We start from the raw sequence: 23599 nt of genomic DNA, 5'->3' as shown, positions 1-23599 counted from the left end.
ACTCTTTTCAATAACTTCAAGTTGAAGCAACAAAAAAATCAATCTTTTTACTTTTACATTTTTTTCGTCGACTTTTTGTAGTTCATTTCAATGCAACTTTTCATTGCTTTGTAAAGTTGTTCAACTTTTTTCCTCATTTTTCAACTCTTCAACATTCTCGTTTAATCAATCCAATTCAATTACATATTCAGATTTTTTTGTCTCCTTTTTGCATCACTAGACTATTGGACAAGCTTGAGTTGCTCTTTTTTTTGTCTACAAATGCTCTTCGTTTTCATCAACACAAATCAGCTCTTTCATCCTGCCTCAGTATTGATCGTGCTTCAACTTTTGTTGTTGCTTCTCTTCACTTCTCTTTTTTTTGGTGTTTGCATTCTGAAGGCAAAAATATTATCAACATTCTTACAGCCAATTTTGGCTTACAGTTTCATATTACAGGGAGAAAAAAATTGAGTAGAAGGTAAAAGTTGTCAGAACAAGTTTTGTCGACATTTTTGTTGCTTCTTTTCTCGATGAACTTGACTAAATTTGAAGTAATCATTTTGGCCAAAGTAAAACTCAGTAAAGGTTAAAGTGTAACACAATATAATGATAATCAATTTTATGAAAGAAGAATCATGAATAAATTAATTATTCTGAAAAGAGTGAAGAATAAATTTACAAAATCAATTATCGAGATTTGGATGAAAAGCAATTCAAATTGAATGCACAATTTGGTGGCATCAATTTTTCATCATGTAAAAGCCTCGTTAAAAGTAAAGTTGAAATTAAATGTTGCTAATTGTAACCTTTTCTGGTTGTCTTTTGGGTTTACTTTTAAAATTGACATACAAAGTGAATGTTTGCAGTTGAAACAAAATTGTCAGTTTGTTGCTTCGTTGTGACGTTATCGAGGTGATAAAATACAAGTTGGTGCATTAATAATGCTTACCGATTACAGCAAATGAACTTGGTCCAATCCCAGATTCCCCAGTGATCCATAGTTTTAACCTTTAATGGTGAATACTCTTCCAAATTGGTGAAATCCAGACTTGATTGTAATCTACTTCTTGGACAACGAAATTGCTTTTAAACTGTTTTGATGATAAACTTGTTAATTGGTTCAACTTTTGCAAAGAAATGGTTTGCCTTTTGTTGTTGTCTGTTGGGTCAACCAGGGTAAAGATGAAACAAAAGTTGCAATTTAAATCATGACAATGGTGCTGTTCAACTGATGCACTTCACGTCATGATGAATCCCTTGAAATTGACTGTCCAATCGCAAGTCAACATTTGATTAGCATAACGCTGTGAATCAATTGAAAGGTTGCAAACTCTTCATTTACTTGACAGTAAAAAAAGATTCACTTTTTTGTTCACAAAGTTTACCAACACCGTATCATTATTAATTGATGATTTTTAATGATGTTAATCTTGATGAGCTATTGTAGCTTGTAAGTGTTGATTAGATTGATGGTTAAATTGAACAAAATCAATAAAGGGTTGAAGAAGAGAAAAATTGGAGCAAAAAAGTGATGTTATGATGGACGTTAATTGAAAGTGACACTTTTGACTTGCAGCCAAATTAAAAGGATAAAGTTGAGCAATTAAAGTGGACACGATGATTAATAACGACAATTGTCAATATCAAAGGTAAAGGGATAAAAGTGTGTGTCTGCTCATTTTGTGTAACCTTTTCCCCAGTTTAACCCTGTAATATTGTTTGTCAGACTTTCCTTTGAACCTTTTTAAAATGACATGGTAACGGTAACAACAACAATAAACATTGAATAATCTGATTTAGCTTTAGCTTGACTCTAGCAATTGCAAGCAAACTAACCTACAGACTCCAACTAAAGCGAAGTAAAAATTCATTGAGCCTGTCCTCTTCAGCATCATCCTCATCATCCTCATCATCAACTACATCAGTAAACTCAATCCATCGATCCGTTTCCTCATCACTTTCAATCATCTCTGTCTCTCTCTCCCAGAACTTCTCATTCTCTTCTTATTATTACATCATTTTCTTTTGCTGTCTGTACTCTTCTCTTTCTCTCTTGTCTGTCTCTGCTTTTCTTTCCTCCTCACCTTGTTTCTATTTAAGAATCTCTATTTAAAGCATGTTCAAGTATCCCATGAAATACCTATTCTCATCTCTTTTACTTTCTTTTCTATCATCCAACAATAGATTGTCTTTCATACATTTGACCTCAACTTGCATCATCTCAATTCATTTTTTTCATTCTCTGAACATCTAGACATGAAAAAATTTGCATTAATAATTGTTTATTTTTTTGTATCAAATTGAAGTAAAGTATTGAGTTGATTCCCAATCCTTAATTTCAAGATTCAAACTCAAAAACATTGGATTCATGCCATTCATCCATCATGAATCAAACTTCAAAGACGGATTGCCATCTGACGTTTAAGAAATAAACTAATTACAATGTTCAGGCTTCAACTATAACCGGTCACAACTCAAACCCTTTTTCATGCTAATCTTAGCTCATACCAGTACCCAATGAACACTTGTGACTCACATGTGAGTCTCGAAACGCTCACAATAGGACAAATGACTCACAGGTGAGTCACAATGTTCTGTGAGTCACAATTTTGTCACATTTGATTCACAAAATTACGAATCATATTGAATCCTTAGCATGAGAATCAGAAAATCTGATTCAAAATTCATTTATCAAGAATCTTTAACTCAAAAATCTTAATTTACCTTTAACTTACATTTTAATTACCCTTTCACCTGGTACTATCGGGTTTTGAACCCAGGACATTAACTTAGATTCAATTTAATGTGCCTCAAACCACTCGGCTACAATTATTTTATTAAAATTAAAATACTAAAAGTGAAGTTTATTGTTAGCAATGCTTGATATTAATGCTTAAATAAATAGAAAATTATTGAATCTTCTCATAGTTGATTCATGAAGTTTTCTTGTGATTCTAAAGTAATACATTAGATACGATTCCTTATATTAAAGCTCAAATTATCTGCCAATTTAAATATGATTCCTTACTTGAATCTGTGTTGTGAAGAATCAATTTAAATTGATGATATTTTCTCTTTTAGATTTGCCTATTAATAGAAACTTTAACCCCTTTGAGAACAATAAGAATCTACACCGAGAATCAATTCTGTGAAAATCTCGAAACAAACATGCGAAATAAATTCAAATCGAGTTGATTCCAACTCCTATTTAAGAATCATCTTGATTTACCTTATGATTCATGGACAAAATCGGAAATTAGTGCGAGAAATTAGCAAATAAATTTTGTGAGTCAAAAAGCCGTCACATTGCGACTCACAAAAAATTCACAAAAATTTCGTGAGTCACATGTGACTCTTTTTTGACTCACAAAAAAAATTATGTTCATTGGGTATTCATATCGTTTTGTATTGAATCATCGATTGGTACAAATTTCTGTTAGCCTTGCTTTACTGCTCTATTAATGTTCAATATTGACACTTCAGTACATGTTAAAGTTGATAAAAAAGGGAAAAGTCAAGTTAATTTTCAGGTATTGCCATCTCGATAATATTCTCGAAAAAAATCTCCACTTTTGTTCACTTGTTCGAATCTTGCCCAAGTCCTGGTAAGGTGACCTACAGTAGTGCTTACTCATGACTAAACCTCTTGGACTATCCCAACCTCATTTCCTGATGGATTTCCATCTTTCTGTTTCATTTTTACTATCTTATTCAAGGTTTTAAGTTTAATAAGAATAGTTTACACGCGTTAATCTGGATTGAAATTTCTCAGCCAAGATTTCATAATAAAATTTTCTTGCTCAACCAACAATCGATTGATACAAAGTTGGTAAAATCAAACATTAAATGATGACTTGTGAATAAAAGAACCGTTTTTAGCATGAAGAGACTAACAGAATCGTTTGAGAGGTAAACCAACGATGTCATTTTCCTTGACTAGTCAATAGTAACTGTTTCATTACGTACTTATAAAGTAATCAACAGTTTCATACAGGAACATTTAATTAATGTAAACACTTATTTCGTCTGGATATAGTCTGGATAAATATGTTTCAAAATGAATTCAGATTTTATTATATAAAATACATTGCTACAAATGATGAGTGATCTTCAGGGTCACCATGTTACTCAACCATGATGAAATTTTTAATCCCTTTTCCATTAAAAAGTTCATCATTGCAATATCGTTCTTAGGCTTTCCTTTATACTGTAAATATCAAAACTAGTTTATTGTCTTTAAATGTTGAAAACCTAATCAAACAGAGTTATAAAGTAGATCAATATTACGAGTAAATAATGGAACAGATGATTAACTCATTAAACGTGTTGAAAGGTTGACAAAAAGAGATCGATCTTTGAGAGCTGAGCTCAATCCTTGATCAAATGCTCGATAAGAGATCGACTAATGTTAATTTAGCTAAATCACCCGTCAATTCTTGATTCATTTAGTCAATCACTTTTCCGATACAAAAAGTAATGAGCAAATGTTTCTTAATGAACTCTAAAGATAAATAATTTCCAACTAATCCATAGTAACGAGAAATTCATTGAAAAGTCTGTGGCTTCAATTATTGAAATTTCATAAGCTAAGTCAACAATCGATCTTTAAATCGATTTTCAAATTTCAAGATTCTCAAATTGAGATTAAATTCACCAAGCTGAGAATGAACAAAGTTGTCTTTAAATTGAAGTTTACTAGTGCCAAGTGAAACGGCTTGTAAAACAAAACTCAAATGGATTCCAAAGTAAATATAATTGATTATATAAAAGTGAATAAGTTTAAATTGTGTCAAAGTTTACTTTGCTTTGCCAGTTATGCTGGATTGGGTGCTGTAATTACCCTACTTGGCACTTCACTACTTGATTATCAAATTTTGACAAGCTCAAGTTTCCATACAATTGTTTACCTTGTCCAGATAAGATCAGTGGGTTATATTTTAGGATCAATTTCAGGTAACTTTTCATGGAAACATTTATTCGCATGTTGACCTTTGGTAAATTTGAATGTCACAAGAAAAATTGTCTTTTAACTTACAGCTCATTTCCTTGAAAAAGTTTTTCATCAAACCTTGATTCTTACATTTTCCAATCTTGTACTTGGATGTACTCTCATTGCTACTCCGTACTTTGAAAATGTCATCTTGCTGTTCATCGCTACACTTTTCATCGGAATCACATTTGGTATTCTTGAAATTTGTATGTAATATCACTTGAGGTCTTGTTTTATGTCATTTAAACTTCATTTTTATGCTTCGTTTTTTTTCATGCTTGTCTCACCAGACGTTCATGTTTACATTGGCTTCTTATGGAAAGCTGAAAGTACAAATTATCTTCAAGCACTTCACATGTTTTTCGACGTTGGAGCTCTTGTTTCTCCGGTCATTACTCGGCCCTTTTTATTGCCAATCGATCCTGATGAGTATAATGCTCAATCGAATCAAACTTTAACTAACCTTTCATCGACCACAGAAGTTAAAATTTTCACCAAAAATGATCTTCTCATTCAATATCCACATGCAATCATGGGCTTGTTTCTTTTTCTAGTCGGCATTGCATTTACGATAACCTCATTCAAAGATCATTCGGAACAAGATTCAATTGAACAAGAAACTGATCAATCTTCTGATCAAAGTCTCAACTGGAAACAACGAGTTGCCATCATAGTAACAGCTTTAATTGTAAACTTTGAGTTTGGAGCTAACAATTTAGTCAGTAAGTCAAGTTTATCTGTAATTATACCCTTTTTATTGAGATAATCTTCACCATTTGATTTCGATGAAAAATTCTGATTTTAAAATATCATTGAGTTAATCTGACATTCTAGTTATTTTCAAGAGAATTTTTTATTACATCAGTTGATGTTTTTTGAAATTGAATACTTGAATTATCTATTAGCTAAAGACTTGAGATAACATTTGCTAGCTAAATAAATATTGAATCGTTCAAATTTAAAAATCAGCTTACAAACTTCGTGTAGAATTGTTGAAAAAATGAAACCGGAACTGAAATTTTTGAATCTTTTTACATCTCGAAAGTGCAAGCCATAAATTGAACAATGATACAATACTAAAATCTTGAATTTTCATTAAGGTGCTCTTGGACCAGCTTTTGCAGTTAAATCTAACCTTAAAATGACGAAGCAAGAAGCCGCTCTTCTGGTCACAGCTTATTGGTCTTCATGCTGCATTTATCGATTAATCATGATTCCAGCGGCGATTTACTTTAAGGAAAGTAGCCTGATTATAGCCAATTCAGTTATCATGATTTGTGGTGCAGCAGTAATGGGTTACACAGGAGATTCAAATCAAACACTTATCTGGATCTCCTTGATTCTCTTGAGTTTAGGATTTTCACCTTGTTTCGCCTTTGCTTTTGGTTTCATTCAAAAACATTTCACTGTTCAGAGTAGCATGGCATCTGCAATGTTCCTATGTGGAACTTTGGGTGAATCAATTCATCCTTGGATAGTGTCTTTTTACATGGAATCTTGGTCAGCCTTTTACAGCTTTTATTTTGCTTTTATTGCGATACTCAATGCGTTATTGTGTATCTTTTTAGTCTATTTTGTTACTAAATTTATTTCTCATACAAGAGATGAATATTTAGAAGTGAAGTAAAAGATCTGTTTATTTCTGAAAAATCCTTCAACTTTGATATTAACTTAATACAAGTGTTAGGATTGTTCAGATGCAAGTTAAGCAAACTTGAAATTACTGTAGACGTTTAAGCCTAAGTGTTGAGAGTTTTGTCCAAAATACACCATTCCATCTGCTCAGTGGTTTAATCAATGATACTGGGTAGCACACTTTAGTCAGTTGATCGGAAAATTTCAAAGTTAATAAAATTTTTAATCAAAAATCAATCATTTCAATCATTCGTTTTCCCTTCGTTGAAACGAATTGTTTGTGTTAAACCAAATGGAGATATTTAATTATAGTCTTAAATTATACTTAGAAAATTAAAGATACAAAGGTTTTACAACGTATTAAGAGTTACAAATTTTAAGTACAAAAGAGTGAAGTCACTACTTTCATCACATGGTCGTCATTGCTGAGTTCACAGTCAACATTTCACAAAGGTGTTTCTCCTGATGTCTAGTCACTACATAAAATCCTTTACCTAGTCACTTTTCCAATCTAGTCACTTTGTTCCTCTAGTCAATTAATAATTGTTCACAATTTGATGTACTTATTACATGGAGGTTTATAAAGTTGAGGTCCGAGTCCAATCTAGTCACTTTGTTCATCTAGTCACTTTTAGTTAATTCACAAATAGATTTACTTATTATATGGAGGGTTATAAGGTTGAGGTCCGAGTCCAATCTAGTCACTTTTAGTTGTTCACAAAATATATTCACTTATAAAGCTGAGATTCTTAACGTTGAGATTCAGGTTCATTTCATTCGGATTTAAGTTTACTGGAAGAAAACCAATTTAAAACCGCACAGGGCTTCCGCAGGGTCCGATAACGGCAGCTAAACAAAGGATTTGTCGGCCATTTTATGCGGAGTGAGGGAGAAAATCTTCTCCCTCACAAATGGCCGACCCAGAAAAAAACAACCAATTGTGGCCTTTCCCTACCTACTGGAGGTAGGGAAAGGTAGTGTTTACCAAAAACTGGTTAAAACCAGCTTTGCCTTTCAGTTGACCGGGGCACCAAAAGAACGTCCTCGTTCTGTAAATATAAACTGAGATATGGATTAGTAATAATATGAAAATAATGTAGTGGATAATGTGAATTCGGTAAAGTTTCACCAATCATTTATAGATAAATTGGCGTTGACCATTTTTCTTATGGTCTCTGAAGTTGGAACGTAGTTTATGTAGTCTGCTAATTTCAAATATTCCATATATCCTCTTAAAGTCACTCTGGCATCTCTTTCTGGTGAATGTCCAGCGATTGTGTTTGTTGGATCGTCACGTTTCAGTTTTGGGTTTTCAGGAAAAAAGAATTTATCAACATAAGTTAACCCTAACGGTTGTTGACCAGGCCATAACGATTGCAAATCAATCCAGGTAATGTCGTTATCCATCAAGTGACCTGGAGTAAATTTTAATAACCTTAAATCACCGTCTCCTTGGGTGATTACTCTTTTTCCTCTTAAAATTTCTAACACCGTTTTACGTACTATGTGAAAAGGTACACCCGTAGCTAAATCGCTGGGTTGTAATCCCGTAATCTTGGTATTTGCGTAGAATGAGTTTTCTGATTTAACCTCAACGTAGTATATTGTTTGAATACGTATTATGTTTCCAAACCATCCAGATATATGGATATTACCGACACCTCCACTTCCATTTCCTTCCATGTCCAATGACAATGTAGGTAGAGATGGGGAACCAATTGGTTCTAATTTTTCTAAAATTTTTGGATCATATTTTCCGGGTATCTTGTACCAAATGTTACCTGTAAACTCTCTTCTTAATTTTCGTCGAAGTTGTCTTCTTTCTTCTCTTCTTGCGTTAACGGGTTTGCTAACAGGCTGGATTTGTAACATAACTTGTCCTACTCGTTTAATCAAATCAGGGCAATTTTTCCTAAAATGGGTGTTACTTGAGCAAAATGAACAGTTTTTACATTCAATTTTTGGATGGTCAGGGGCAAAGCATAAACTGCAGTGGAATAATGGTATCGGAGTGAGTTCAATCCATCTCGATCTGCCAGTCTTCCTTTTAATTCTACCTGCAATTTCTTTAATCTCTTTGATAAGAAAATTATGGGCATGGTTTATCGCTCTTTGAGTGTGTGCTGTTATCGTTAGTTTTGTGAATTTATGCATTTTTGGTGGAGTTCCTGACATTTTACACCCTGGGATTGTTTTCTTACAAACTCCATAACTATTGACGAAATTCCAAGCGTAGCAGGACAGGAGTAAATAATGTTGATAAAGTAAAATAGGTTTTGTTTCTCTCTCTCCATCTGTGTACTTAGGATTTCTCCATCTTGGCTGATTTCTCTCCATCCTGTTAGATAAAAGAGAAGAAAAGAAAATGATTAATCAGTCCCAATCACCGGGACTTTTATTTATGACCAATCTCTGGTCATTTTAGACTTAACCCAATCACCGGGCGCTTAAATCTATTATTATTTTTTTTTTTAACCCAATCACCGGGTGTTTGTGTTATCATTTTTTTTCAGCCCACTCACCGGGCTTTCACTTTTATCTTTTAGCTTTGTCATTAATAGAATTTAGTTAGTGTTTTTTTTTTGTAGCCCAATCACCGGGCGTTTTCTTTCTTTTTCTTATTAGTTTTTTGTTTTGTTTTTTGTATTTGTGATTTTTTTTTTTTGTTTTTGTTCAATTTTATCATTTCCCATCACCATGATTATTTCCCAAAATTTATTTTAATAACATTTATGTAAAGGTATTACTTCTGGTTGTCTTTTATCTCTTATTTTATCTACTCTGTTCGTTCTGTTATCCCTCTCATCGTAGACTATTGAGTATACTGTTCTCTTTGGGGTGAACATAAAACGTACGCTAAGAGAACATAACAAGAAGCAAATGGTTACTAATAGTGAAATTGAAATCCATTTAACATAATCAAATTTCCAAGTCAGAGTGATTTTCTCGAAACTAGAAAGTACTTTCTCATGAGCTGCATCTAGGAGTTCAAATTCTAATGTTGGTATATTGATTTCTTGATAAGTTGGTTGAAATAGTTTTAAATTTATTGCTTGAGTATGTTCAGTTACTCTGGGACCTCTAACGTAAAGGAAAAAATTAGTGGAAGTGTACTTCATGTCATCAATACTGAAATTGGTATATTTTGATAGTTTGATAACTTGGTTTGGACATGAATAAGTACCTGAGTATATTTCAATTTTATGTCCTGCACAATGAATCAAATAATGATCACCCATATTTTTAACTTGAATTTTTTCCGCCACAATTGTTTCATTTACGTTTCTAGAGACACAATGCTCATCTCTCCAGAGCTGTGTTTTATTGAACTTATTTGGGCAAGTTGAAACTTTGGTGAAAATAGGGTTTGGTGACTTCAACTCACTTTCCTCAATTTCACAGAACTGGTATGTGGTGGTATTTACTAATAGGTATTCTGGTCCTTAATTTTACATGTATGTGTCGCATTGGTTTTATATAACAAAAATGGGTCCGCTTGAAATATTTTTGTAACCTGGTCTTGCCTAAAGGTTGTGAAGTTCAAACTTAATATTGGATATTTATTTTCATTGTGAACTTTTACTGAGATTTTTTCAATTACTGATAAGTCACAATCGTCACACTGCAAATTTATTTTTAGAGACTTGAAGAAATTACGATCTATTGTTGGCCTTGATTGTTTTATACTGTCATTGAATTTTTGCATTGTCATTAACTGAGTATTTGAACCAGTTATGACATCAGCTGCTTGAAAGGAAACAACTGGTATCAATTTTTTAATCATATCAATTTGTTGTTGTTGTTCATGCAGGAGTTTCGTAACGTTGACTAAATGGTCAAACTGTGTTTTCATCGCTTTCTTGTACTCTTCATCTTGTTTTGTAATGGCTTCCAACACGGGTTTAAAATCGATGTCAGGTGTCATGACACTTTTATACATGTATGCTACTCCTGTAAGTACCACACCGCCCACCACAATAGCTGTTGACCCAACAGCTATCGCAGTAAGAAGTTCTCTTTTTATTAACTGTGGAGATCTATCTTCCTTAGCTGTAATTTGTGGGATGAATCTAATCGGTTGAATATATTTCGTGTCAATGAATTCGGAGCAATACCCTTCTAGAGCATGTAAAGAAGTTCTCACGTATGGACATACGCGGTTATTTAAAGGACATCCGTATTTGGGGTTTGATTTATTTGTTATTTTGCCCCATTCGTCGCTGTCATAAGTTAGCATTTCTTTGCAAGGATTTGAGAAAGCTAAAATTATTCTTATTTCTTGTGTTGCTTTTCTAGGTTTGTGTTCTGTTTCCTTCCATAAAATTGTATCTCCAGTTATGAATGGGTTATTTTGTCCAGCTACTAAGCAAATTAGTCCCATTAAAAGTATTAACGATGTTGATAAGGAAGAGCGGTAAGGTTTTATTTTTTTTACTCTATTAATACTAGTTTCCTTTTGTGAATTTTGTATTGGTCTATGGAAAGGTTTAAGTTGGCTTCCATGAGCCCTTTTTATTTTTCCTTTTTGACCTAACGGTAGAACTCTGTAGGTTGTTTTTCCTAACTTTTCTATTATTTTGTATGGACCTGAGAATTTTGGAGTTAACTTCTTTGATCCCTGATAAATCCTATACATTACTTCTTCTCCAACATTGAAGTCTCTGAGTTTTTTCATATCGTGTTGAATCTTCTGGTTTTCTTTTGATTCTATTGAGTAAAGTCTGGCTTGATCTCGTAATTGAGGCCATTGTGAAATGGATTCTCTAACTGTTTTCGGTAAACTTTTGAATGTCTTTGTATTTAAAATAATATCTATTGGTAGTACAGGTTGTCTTCCATACAACAAGTAGAAAGGGGAACTTTTAGTAGATTTATTCACGCTGGTGTTGTAAGCAAATCCCATCACCGGGATTAATCTTGCCCACTTTTTACGGTTTTCATTCTGACAATAGTGTGTTAACATTGTACAAACGGTTTGATTAGCCTTCTCAGTCAAACCATTTGTTGCTGGATGATAAGATGTTGAGAAGGACCATTTACTTCCCATAAAATTTTTAACTTCTCCAACAATTGAAGAGATGAAGTTTCTACCCTGATCACTCAGGATTGTCTTTGGACAACCATGACGAAGGAAGATTTTATTAACTAAAAATTCCGCAATTGTTTCAGCCTTCAAATCACCGATAGCGTCTACTTCAATCCATCTAGTAAAGTAGTCTGTACAGACAACAATGTATTGTTGGCCATAAGACTTTGGTAATGGACCAACTAAGTCAATGCCAATTTTTTCAAATGCATTATTAACAACGATAGATTGTAAAGGAGCTTCTAAAGTTCCACTCCCTCGTTTGTCTAATTGACAAGTAAAGCAATTTTTAACATGGTTTGTAATGTCTTTAGTCATCTGTGGCCACCAATAAAATTGTTTAATTTTATTGTAAGTTGAAAACAACCCAGGATGACCAGAAATCATTGCATCGTGGTATTCTTCTAGAACTTTTGGAATTAGTTCTCTAGGGAGAACGACGTTCCAAGTTTCTCCATAATGATTTGTTGTTAGTCTATATAAGGTTCCATTTTCTATTTTAAAACGATTCATTCTTTTTCTTTCTTTAGGGGCTAAATTAGCTAAATTTTCCATTTGATTTAGTATTTTACTACATCTAGGGTCTTGTCGTTGTTTTGTAAGCAAGTCAAAATTTTCTGCAGTAGTTTCCTCAACTAACATAGTAAATAGTTCCTCGCATTCATCCTTAAGATTGTCTACGGGAATGTCTGCAATAGGGTAACGTGACAGGCAGTCTACATCTGCGTGTTTCTTTCCTGATTTATAAGTGACAGTAAAGTCAAATGACTGTAAAGCCATCGCATAACGTTGTAATCTTGCGGGTAAATTCTTTTTTGAGTGTATGTGACAAAGTGCACAGTGGTCCGTTACTACCTCGAATTTAATTCCTTCTAAATAGACTCTAAATTTTTGAACTGCCCATACAATAGCTAAACATTCTTTATCCGAGATCGGATAATTGAGTTCAGCTCCTCTAAGGATTCTGCTCGCAAAAGCGATTGGATGCCAACCATTATCACTTTTCTGTAAAAGAATCGCTCCTAATCCATAACCTGAAGCATCAACTCTCAGTTGAGTTTGTTTATTAGGGTCATAATGAGCAAGAACAGGAGGTGTTGTTAGTTTCGTTTTCAACTCATTGAAAGCGTTTTCCTGTGCAGGACCCCACTCAAAAGGTAAATCCTTTCGAGTTAAATTGGTAAGTGGTCTAGCAATCAAAGCGAAGTCTTTTATTAATCTTCGATAATAAGAACATAAAGCTACAAAAGAGTTAATGTCCCTAACAGTTCGTGGAGTTGGAAATTGTTGGACCTTCTGGATTTTCTCGGGGTCTACTTCTTGTCCCTGTTCACTAACAATATGGCCTAAGTAAAGTATCTTTTGTTTAAAGAAGGAGCATTTATTTGGTTTCAGAGTTAATCCTGCCCTTATTAGTCGCCTAAAAATAGTTTCAAGTCGTTCTAAATGTTCTTCTTCATTTTTCGAAAAAATGAGAAGGTCGTCTATGAAAATCAAACAGGTGTTATAAATTAATCCTCCCAAGACAATACTCATCATTCTCATGAATGACGAGGGTCCATTTGCTAGACCAAAGGGAAGTCTAGTATATTCGTAAAGACCACTGGGTGTAACAAAAGCTGTTTTAGGTTGATCTGCTGGATCTAAGGCCATTTGATGGTAACCTGATCTTAAATCTAGCAGAGTAAAATATTTCATTCCCTGAAGACTGTCTAAGTAATCTTGAATATTTGGCAAAGGGAATTTATCTTTAACTGTAATTTCATTTAATTTGCGGTAATCTACACAAAGTCGAACTTCTTCGGTCCCCTTCTTAGCAACCAAAACAATTGGTGAAGCCCATGGGGAACAAGAAGGAACAACGATGCCTTCATCGATTAATTCGTTTATTGAATTTTCTGCTATTTTCCGTTTTTCTTCTGACATTCTGTAAGGCTTTTGTGAAATCGGAGGATGCGAACCTGTGTTGATTTGATGAACGAAAACATTAGAAAACCCTAATTCTCTTGCAGTGGCTGCGAAAGCAGGTCTGTACTTTTGAATCAGCTCTTCTAGTTTCCTTCTAGTTTCTCTTTTTATTTCATTATTAACCTCGAGCTTCAATTCTTTTATCATACTACTAACTACTAGCTCTTTTACTGATGGTTTTGATTCACTAATGAGTGAAAAATTGTCCCCAAAATCACCGGGGTACGTGATGCTTGATCTCTCACTCATTCTAGTTGAAACTGTAGACTCATCTCTTTCAGCTAATAATTTTGCTAAAGCCTTTTCTAGTAATTTGATTTTTCTTGCTGGAGCTTGATTAATTATTAACTTAGCGTTTTCACAATCAATCCAGAATTTACCTGTTTGTAAAACATCAAATCCAATTATTCCTTTGATGTTGCAAGGAAGTTGATTTAAAATGATTATTGGAGTTTTTATCTCCACTTCATTCAATGCATCATAAATAATAATGTTCTGGTAAGTTTCACCTAGAACATTCAAAGGAGCATTTCCTGCTGTTAAGTTTGTTGGACCTTTATATTTTGAGTAGTCTAGTTCTAACTTATTAATTATTTCCTTAGTGAGGATTGTGATTTGTGATCCTGTGTCAACGAGGCACTCAACAGTTTTACCTTTTATTTTCATATTTGCAAAAGTTAGATCTCTCTTGCGTTTATGGATTTTACTAATGATGGACAAAACTTGTCTTCTGACATCACCGTCATCATCATCTTCTTCATCTGAATATTCTCTGTAAACTGCTTTTACTACCTTTGTTTTCCTTTCATTGGTAGGAGATTTAGATCTTGATTTAGATCTACGTCTAGCTCTAGGGCTAGGCGATCGATATCGTCTACGTACTGTAGAAGTCGAAGGCGATTCTTCTCTTGGAGGTCGCATCGATCTTGGAGGAGATTTACTCAAATTTTTATCAGGGGTGTAACCCCTTCTTCGATAGCTAGAAGAAGTCTGAGGTTGTTCTTCATAAGCTTGTCTTCGGGAATAATGTGGAGAACGCCAAGATTCTCCAACATTGGTTTCCCTTGAGCAACCAGCACTTCTAGGTACTACTGGTCTACTTGGACAATCAGTTTTTTTATGGCCTACACCATTACACTGATAACAGTGTAAGCTTTGATTGAGGTTCATTGAGTTTTCGTCTGAAGTAAAATTTACTCTTTTGGGTTCAGTTTGTGTGTATGTAGGTTGGTATCGAGGTTGATACCTGTTCTGATAAGGTTGGTTTGGATACGATTGGTTTGGATAACGTGGTTGATAGGTTGGTCGAGGCTGAGGGGCCTGATATTGGTAGGTTGTTTGTCGATATCGATTATCGTTTCGACTGTAATCTCTTTCTCTTCTTCGAGAATCTAAATTCATTTGAATACATTCAAATTGTTCAGTTAGATTTGTTAATTGTTCAGTTAATGAACTAATTTGTTTATGTAGAGGGTGATCTTCACCACTATCCTCTAAAAATTTTATTTCTCCCACTGATCTCTCGGCATGGGACAATCTAGTGTCAAAATCTAAATCATTATTTGTTGATAATAAATCCATTCGAGTCTTGACTGCTGGGTTCAATCCTCGATGGATGAAACTATGAACTAAATTTTCATCCATTTTTGGATTTATTTTTCGACATAAGTCTCTAATATCGTAAGCATAAGCAAAAGCTGACTGACCAGGCTGTTGCCTTTTCTCGTTTAATTCTCTCATTAAACTATTTCTGTAGTTTGAAGGGGCTAATCCTTTTACCATTTTTGTTTGCAATTCAGCGAACGTCTTAGGTTTATCTTTTTCTTCGAGTGTTTTAATACAGCATCTGTACCATTTTGCAGCAGTTCCTGTTAAATAAGCTGGAAGAGCTTTTAATTTTGTTTCATCATCCCATTCTAAAGCAGCAGCAGATGCTTCGAATGACTCTAGCCATTCGAGTAGATCTTCTCCTTCATTATCACCAGAAAAGTTGCTTATATGTATAAATTGATTTACAGGTTGACGTTCTTTTGACTTTTTAGTCATACTGCTTACTTGCGTTTCCTTGTTCTGAGACATTTTAATTTAATGAATACTTAAGCTGGCTGATGATAAACTGTGTACATGTAGTAAATGTCAGCAAATATTTTGTAAATAAGTACCAAGATTGGTAAGCTTAAAATAATTAAAACTATTACGTTAATACTTGATTCATTTATAATAAAAGTTAAATGATTTTCTTCAGTTTCTGAATCTTCTAATGAGCTGTATGAATTCAGTTGAATTTCATATATTTTGTCCTCCATACCAAAATTCCTACTAAAATCCACAAGACTAAAATGATAAAACAACAAAAGGTTTTACACATTTTACCTTCCACTCATCACCGAGTGATAAACCAAACACCCAATCACCGGGTTTAATTTGATCCTAATGCAATTAAGTTCATTAAGTAGTACAAAACTATAAATAATATACTTAAAGGTATAAATACTTGAATAACTATTTCGTTGTCTATAAAAATTATTATTGTGGTTGGACTTATCATCAGCTTAACCAGTTAATTCGATTCGGTTTAATCAATTAATTCAATTCAGTTTAATCAGTTAATTCAGTTTACTTAATCCGTTAATTGGATTCAGTTTAATCAATCAATTCAATTCAATTTAATCGGTTAATTCAGTTTACTTTAATCTCTTAATTAATCCAGTTAATCCAATTTAATCAGTTGATTAGCTTCAGTTAATTTAATTAATCTCTTAATTCAATTCAGTCAATTTAGTTAATCTGTTGATTTAATTCAGTAATTAATTCAGTTCACTCATCAATTGATTCAATTAGTTCTATCAGTTTATTCAATTCAAGAATTAATAATTCAGTTTAATCATCAGTTGATTCAGTTCTATCATCGGTTAATTCAATTTCATTTAATCAGTTCATTATTAATTCAATTCAGTTATAATCAGTTTAATTAGATGAGTTAATCAACTTGATTCAGTTTAATCAAGCTTCAATCCGGATTAGTTTATCATTGATTCTATTATAATTATTCAATCGAGTCATTCAATTCAGTTTAGAGCAATTAGTAAACTCAATACGATATTAATAATCTTGTCTTATTCCTGTTTAGTTAATCTCAATTCAATTCAGTTATTGATTGTCCTGTTAATCATATTAATTCAGATAAATACAATCAGTTTGATGTAGTCTATCAGTATTAATTTACTTTAGTTAATCTATTCAATTTGTTTCCGTTCAGTTTAATTTAGGCCAGTGCATTAACGCTTGTTGGTGTTTTTGATTCAATTGACCTATTTAACTCAGTTGAATTCAGCACAGTATTCTTATCCTGTTAATTTCAGGTCAAATAATACTTGAGTTGTTTATGTTATTTGTCAATTGTATTCATTAATTTGATACAATATGATCAGTTCATTCAAGTTATTTGAGTTCAGTTAATAAGGTCAATTATTCTTCTTTTATCTTCAATGAATAAATTGAGTTCATGTGCTATTTTCGTTTATAAGTTTAAATGAAACGAGGTTATGAATTTAGTTTATGTATAAACTTAAATAGTTGGTTCAGCAGTTGAAGTCATAATTTTAGGTCGTATCATTGTTTAATATTTAGGTCATGAGTTTAATTCATAAGTATACTTCTATTTACCCTATTAGTTCCTGTTTTTATAACTATCAGTTACTTAGATGTGGTGAATTGACTTTGAGCTGAATACCCAATCACCGGGCCTTTAAATTGATTCACTCATAACTTTCTTAATTTTTTTTATCTAATTACTAGCTCAATCCAGGAAGACTGTTGCTACTTTATTCCTAACTAATTACTGCACCCTTATAATTGAAATATATCTACATTTGTCAATCTAATACTACGTCAGTGTAACCATTAAGTTTACTTATTCGTTCATCTGAACATTAAGTAATAAAAGACAATTTGATAAATCAAATATACTGTTGATTAATTCCAGAGAAAAGTGAAATAACAATGGAAAAGGATAACTTAACTTTAGTCTTTACTGTCCAACAGTCCGTTTATGAGTTACCTTTCACCATTTACCAGAGCTCCACTTTCGATATCCCCGCGCGGGTGCCAAAATGTTAAACCAAATGGAGATATTTAATTATAGTCTTAAATTATACTTAGAAAATTAAAGATACAAAGGTTTTACAACGTATTAAGAGTTACAAATTTTAAGTACAAAAGAGTGAAGTCACTACTTTCATCACATGGTCGTCATTGCTGAGTTCACAGTCAACATTTCACAAAGGTGTTTCTCCTGATGTCTAGTCACTACATAAAATCCTTTACCTAGTCACTTTTCCAATCTAGTCACTTTGTTCCTCTAGTCAATTAATAATTGTTCACAATTTGATGTACTTATTACATGGAGGTTTATAAAGTTGAGGTCCGAGTCCAATCTAGTCACTTTGTTCATCTAGTCACTTTTAGTTAATTCACAAATAGATTTACTTATTATATGGAGGGTTATAAGGTTGAGGTCCGAGTCCAATCTAGTCACTTTTAGTTGTTCACAAAATATATTCACTTATAAAGCTGAGATTCTTAACGTTGAGATTCAGGTTCATTTCATTCGGATTTAAGTTTACTGGAAGAAAACCAATTTAAAACCGCACAGGGCTTCCGCAGGGTCCGATAACGGCAGCTAAACAAAGGATTTGTCGGCCATTTTATGCGGAGTGAGGGAGAAAATCTTCTCCCTCACAAATGGCCGACCCAGAAAAAAACAACCAATTGTGGCCTTTCCCTACCTACTGGAGGTAGGGAAAGGTAGTGTTTACCAAAAACTGGTTGAAACCAGCTTTGCCTTTCATTTGTAAAACTTTTATTGAAATAAAGCAATTATGAATAGACCAATCTTAATTTTGAAGGCTTCTGTTTTATTTCCTGCACTGAAATTCAAAAATTCATTCATTCACGATATTCATCACAAGACGTAAGTTTTCAAAATCAGGTTCTCACTCATTGTCTTGAAGGTTTATTGGATTGGTTATATGATAATGATCCAATATGAGGCAGAATCCTTTTACCTAAAAGCATTAAACATTTAAATGATAATCGTTGATGAGACATTTCTTTATTTACATTGAATTGCAATATATTGCGTGAATAGTAAAAGTTTAATGAGAATAAAATAATAAACAGTTTCCATGATTGATCAATTTTAACTTCACAATCATCAATTATTAGATTGGTTACGAGCTGAGCAAAGAGAATCAATAATAAAATATCAAGAAAATTATCAACTCTTGATCATGAATCGATGAAATTATCTAAAAATCTTCTGATCAGTGTTGACTTTCAAATCGCAAGGTTTGTATACCCGGAGCAACAGCAAAATGCAAAGCCAAATATCATGTCAGCGATTACAAAATGGGAAAAAATGTTCAAAATCTGATGTTGAAATCTGTGCTAGCTGTAGAAATGTGATGGAAAACAAAGCTATCGAACATGTCGAGACTTTGGAATATTTTTTGAATCATCTTTTCATCGTTCGATCAAGCTACAAGCAAAGTCAACATGAACGGTCAACTTTAATGAACTATTTTGAATTGAATCATCGATTGATACAACTTTCTGTTAGCCTTAACTTGGTTCGATTTGCTGCTCTACTAATGTTCAATATTGACACTATTTCAATATTATTAGGTGATCCATTTTTCAAGTTTCCAGGTCGCAAAGTGGTCTACATTTTAGTGATAATTTTAGCTCTAACAATGGGACTTTTTCGTGAATATGTATTGCACCTTGAAAGTAAAGGATGTCTCCAGTTTTTATCGACCTTTGCCTTGATCAAAAAAATTGGCTTCGATAAAAGATCACTCAAAATGACGGATATTCAGTTGCAAAAGTTTCGTCACGTATTTTACACGGTTGGTCGCTATTTTAGCATAAGCATGAAAATGTGTCTTCCTTTGATTGTTGCATTAATGATTGGACTGCGATTGAATAATGAAATTTACTCGACTAATCTATCAATTTGGTTGACCAGCATTTTTTGGATTCTAACTGAAGTTCATGCTCTTTATTTTGCTATATGTGGAGTCGTTGTTATTGCCTGTCACATCATCATGGTATTTCCAATCTACTATTATCAAATGATGTCTTTGGTGGAACTTTTAGAACAATTTTCGCTCAAAGAAGATTTGGTTACCGCCGAAGTTGTTCGAGGTTTAAGTGCAAATACAATTCGATTCATGAATGAATTTGATCAGCTCAATGATCAATTGAAACACTTGATTTCTTATGTATTTGTCGTCTTCTCATTCACGGCTGATTACTTTATATTTTCTGCGACTATCATGCAACGAAATTCTGCTTTATTGTCAACAGTTTTTTTTGCTTTTGGCGCTGGTGTTCTGAGCATCATCGGATTTGAAACATTCATTCTTGGTGGATTCATTACAAAGGTATTAATAGTATTCAGAAAAGGTTTAAGCGTCCAATTCTTCAATTCTTCATTCAGTTTATATTTAGGATTTTAATCGTGAATTCGATTAAATATTAAACTCAGAAACTATCAGAACTTTCTTGGATCTACGCTTCTATGATTGAATAATGTTAGAGTTTTTATAATTTATAAGAGTTGAAAAGAGTTGGTGAAAAACGAAAAGTAAAAAATGAATATCTTTCCATTTACTCAAGTTTGCATTTTCTCTGGTTGTGAAGTTATCCTCGATTAACATCTCAATAACTGAATAATCTTGTACTCACAAGTGCCAACAATTGCCTTTAAAAGGAAAGCAAATGGTTCGTCATTTTAATGCCTCGTTTTTTTGCTTTTCTGTTGATAAATAGCTCAATGTTATTCACGCACTTTTTCTGCGATTAATGAGAAAATCAAAAATAATGTTTACTAAAAAATCAAAGGTAAGATTCGATTTGCAAGAATGGATAATGAAATAAAAATGGTTTTTCTTTAAGCCTTTCGAAGTTTTATCTCGCATCACTGGACCTTATAATGGTTTTAAAATTGGTGACATGATAACAGTCAACAAAACTATTTTTGTTTATGTAAGTATCGCAGATCGAAACTTGCATTTTCCACATTAAATAAATTATGTACATGTGTATGTAATGCATACTTTTACTCAACAACCAATATTCCACTCTTCTTTTTGCTTACTTTGCTTTTGCTCTTGAAAGCAGTACAAAGCGTCAAAATATTTTCATAAAACAGGATTATCCGACTAATATTTAATATGATGAGCTTAAGTTTGAATTGGTGATGAAAAAATTGCACAAAATCGTAGCAAATCGTAGGAATGATATTCGAAACTGTCCTCTATTTTTTAATTCTACACTTGATAATTTGATGAAATTGATTTATTTTTATATGCAATATTTGTCTCATTGATGAAAATACGATTTGCTGGATAATTTGTGTTGTTTCCATAATTTATCAATCCAACTTGAGCCTAGGGACTCGAACAATTAGTATCTGTTTTGATGCAAACTGAACTGATCCGACTGCAAGAGTTCAGAAATTTTGACCCTCAAACGTACAAATAACAAGAATTAGTTTTGCAAGGAGATTTATTCAATATAGAAATACAGAAACTTCGAGATGAATTGAATTTACAAAATTTTCGTACAAAGCCGAAGCAAATGCAAAACTGGTCTAAGATGTATTGCGGACTGCAAAACATTTTTCATAATTTCATTTATTCTATTCTTTTCACTAATATTGCCATGCAATTTTTCTTCTTTCCTCAGTATCTGGTGGAGAACGCATCCATAATAATGTTACTGTCGGTGAATATTCGACCTTTCTTAGAATGACTTTTCTGTAATTTTTATATTAAACATTTTCGTTCATTTGAGAGCATTATTAATATTTTTTGCTGGGAAGTGGGTATTAGTACTACATGTATGTAGAATTTGCAAATTATAAATAGCCTGAGATTATTAGATTCTTAAGTAGCGGAAAATATACACCATCGATTCGACATTATCAATCAATAAATTAGAATTGACTCGCCCAACTGGCAAGTTGAGTAAAATCATTTTTACTTTTTAGCATTTTTACTTACATTAGTAGTCTGGATCTAATTGAAAAGTACAGTTTTACTGTGTTACTCATCGCATGCTACACTGAAGGATCGTTCCTTACAAAAGTACAAAAATATTTTAATGAAAAATCTGTAATATAAGAAAAAAATTTTGGCCATATTAGTAGTAATAAAGATACAAGATACTCCACTTTTACTAACCTTCAATCGATTTGTCATACATTAATCAATAGATTAAAAGCGTGATCGAGGATGAGTTAAGAACATGTCCCAAGGTATCTACATGATTTGATTGATGATGCATTTGCTTTATACGGAAGAAGTTTTGATTGCATTTTACATCATTTACTTGCAATACATTTATGTATTAAAACAAAATAACTAAAGGGGGCACGGCGTCAATCAATCATTATAACCCTTTCAACTCAACCAATTATTCTAACCCTTCTTTTTCTTTCTAAATCTTCTATTTTAATCACATTAAACTCAATATTATCTATGAATGTATTGAATGTAATTAATCATGAATCTATTCTAATTTAAAACTTAATTTGAAACATGACCTAAATTTCGTGTATCTAAATAAAGCGGATTATGGAAATTTTTCTTGTGAATAAAGTATAAAAGAAAAAGAAGAAAACCTGGATCTATCCCTTGCTCATAACGGTTTTCCCTTCATCATTTTGTTCATTTTGCTTTTTTGCCAGCAACAGACAACATCGATTTTTTCTTTTCACAAGTGTGCATCTTTAACTTACAACTTTACAATCATCGTCACCAGCAGTAAAAATTAAAGTGAGTCGTCAAAATCAATTGCATCTAGCTTTGATGATATAAAATTATCAGTCAAGTTTATGTTAAAAATTATCTCCTAAATCTTTTTGTGTATCTTTCCCCAGTTGATCAAGTGCCACCTTAAATATTGGTTCTGAGAATCGAATTCTATCATTCGTAATCCATTTTACTTCCAAATTATCGTTTTTCTTTCAATCATCTTCACCACTTGCATCAATTAAAGTAATCGCTTCTTGATTGAACTATGGATTGACTGCGCGATTAACTGTGGGAGCAAAATTGGGTTTAAGCTCCAGACTAGCTGTAAAATGAACTTTAAGATTGTGATTTACCTTTTGATTAACCTTATAAGTGAGTTTTGTTTACACATTGACTGTTGACATGTGATTGGGTTTAGCTTTGATTCATCATTGAGGATACCTTTAGTTAACTTTAGGATTAAACATAATATACCATTTGATTTTCTTAAGGATTGACTTCGTAATTGACTGTGGAGGTAAAATTTGGTATACAATTGAGATTAGTCATAAGCTTGGCTACAAGATTGTACATTTTAGATTAATCTTAAGATTGAGATTTGTTCTAGATTAACTTCAGGCATAAGACTAAGTTCACCAATGATTTGTCATTTAGATTAACTTTAGTCTAAAGTTTGACTTTAGTATTGTGTGAAAAATCATAAAAAATCAATGGTCACTGATGAATGACTTCTGAGAAAAGCATTTCTGTCAATTTTAGGCCATTTATTGGTTAACCAACTTTCTCAGACCTCCGGTCTGAAGAAGTTGGCCATTCAAGAAATTCGAAAAAATCACTCCTTCTATGGGAAAATCGAGTTTTAACCCTGCATTTTTTCAATTGCTCATAACTCGCTTTTTATTACGCGCTTGATCTTGTCGCAGTAAAGTGCGTTGGATTTGTCTGATTAAAACACACAACTTCTATTTTCATTAATTTTACCTAGCCTACTATTGAAAAGTTATTCTTTTGCGACAAATTCGACTATGCTAAACTTGATTTATAACTTGAAAACAGTAATAGATAAAGGTATACTTCTACGATAATAAATTATCACCTCAAAATTATCTTTCCATT

General features: G+C 32.8%; 2 protein-coding genes across 2 annotated transcripts in view; one reads left to right on the top strand and one right to left on the bottom strand.

Moving 5' to 3' along the window:
- The window catches only part of LOC107366713 (uncharacterized), a 31719-nt gene extending 29914 nt beyond the window's left edge, over positions 1–1805 (bottom strand). The window contains exon 1 of the mRNA XM_089267412.1: positions 932–1805. Within this exon, the coding sequence (XP_089123538.1) occupies positions 932–981 (50 nt within the window). The 5' untranslated portion in view covers positions 982–1805. The remainder of the gene's footprint in view (positions 1–931) is intronic.
- Positions 1806–4336: 2531 nt separating this feature from the next.
- LOC107366636 (solute carrier family 60 member 2-like) lies at positions 4337–6622 on the top strand. Its single transcript, XM_015934255.3, has 4 exons — positions 4337–4935; positions 5020–5178; positions 5263–5694; positions 6073–6622. The coding sequence occupies exons 1-4, from the start codon at positions 4716–4718 to the stop codon at positions 6597–6599; spliced, it is 1338 nt and encodes a 445-aa protein (XP_015789741.2). The 5' UTR covers positions 4337–4715; the 3' UTR covers positions 6600–6622.
- The last annotated feature ends 16977 nt before the right edge of the window (positions 6623–23599 follow it).

The sequence above is a fragment of the Tetranychus urticae genome, chromosome 2 (assembly GCF_039701765.1).
Source record: "Tetranychus urticae isolate SD_2017Ah chromosome 2, NJAU_TeUrti_SD_1.0, whole genome shotgun sequence".
Taxonomy (NCBI): Eukaryota; Metazoa; Arthropoda; class Arachnida; order Trombidiformes; family Tetranychidae; genus Tetranychus; species Tetranychus urticae.
The sequence above is the reverse complement of the archived record's forward strand: the minus strand, read 5'-3'. Positions and strand labels throughout refer to the sequence as shown.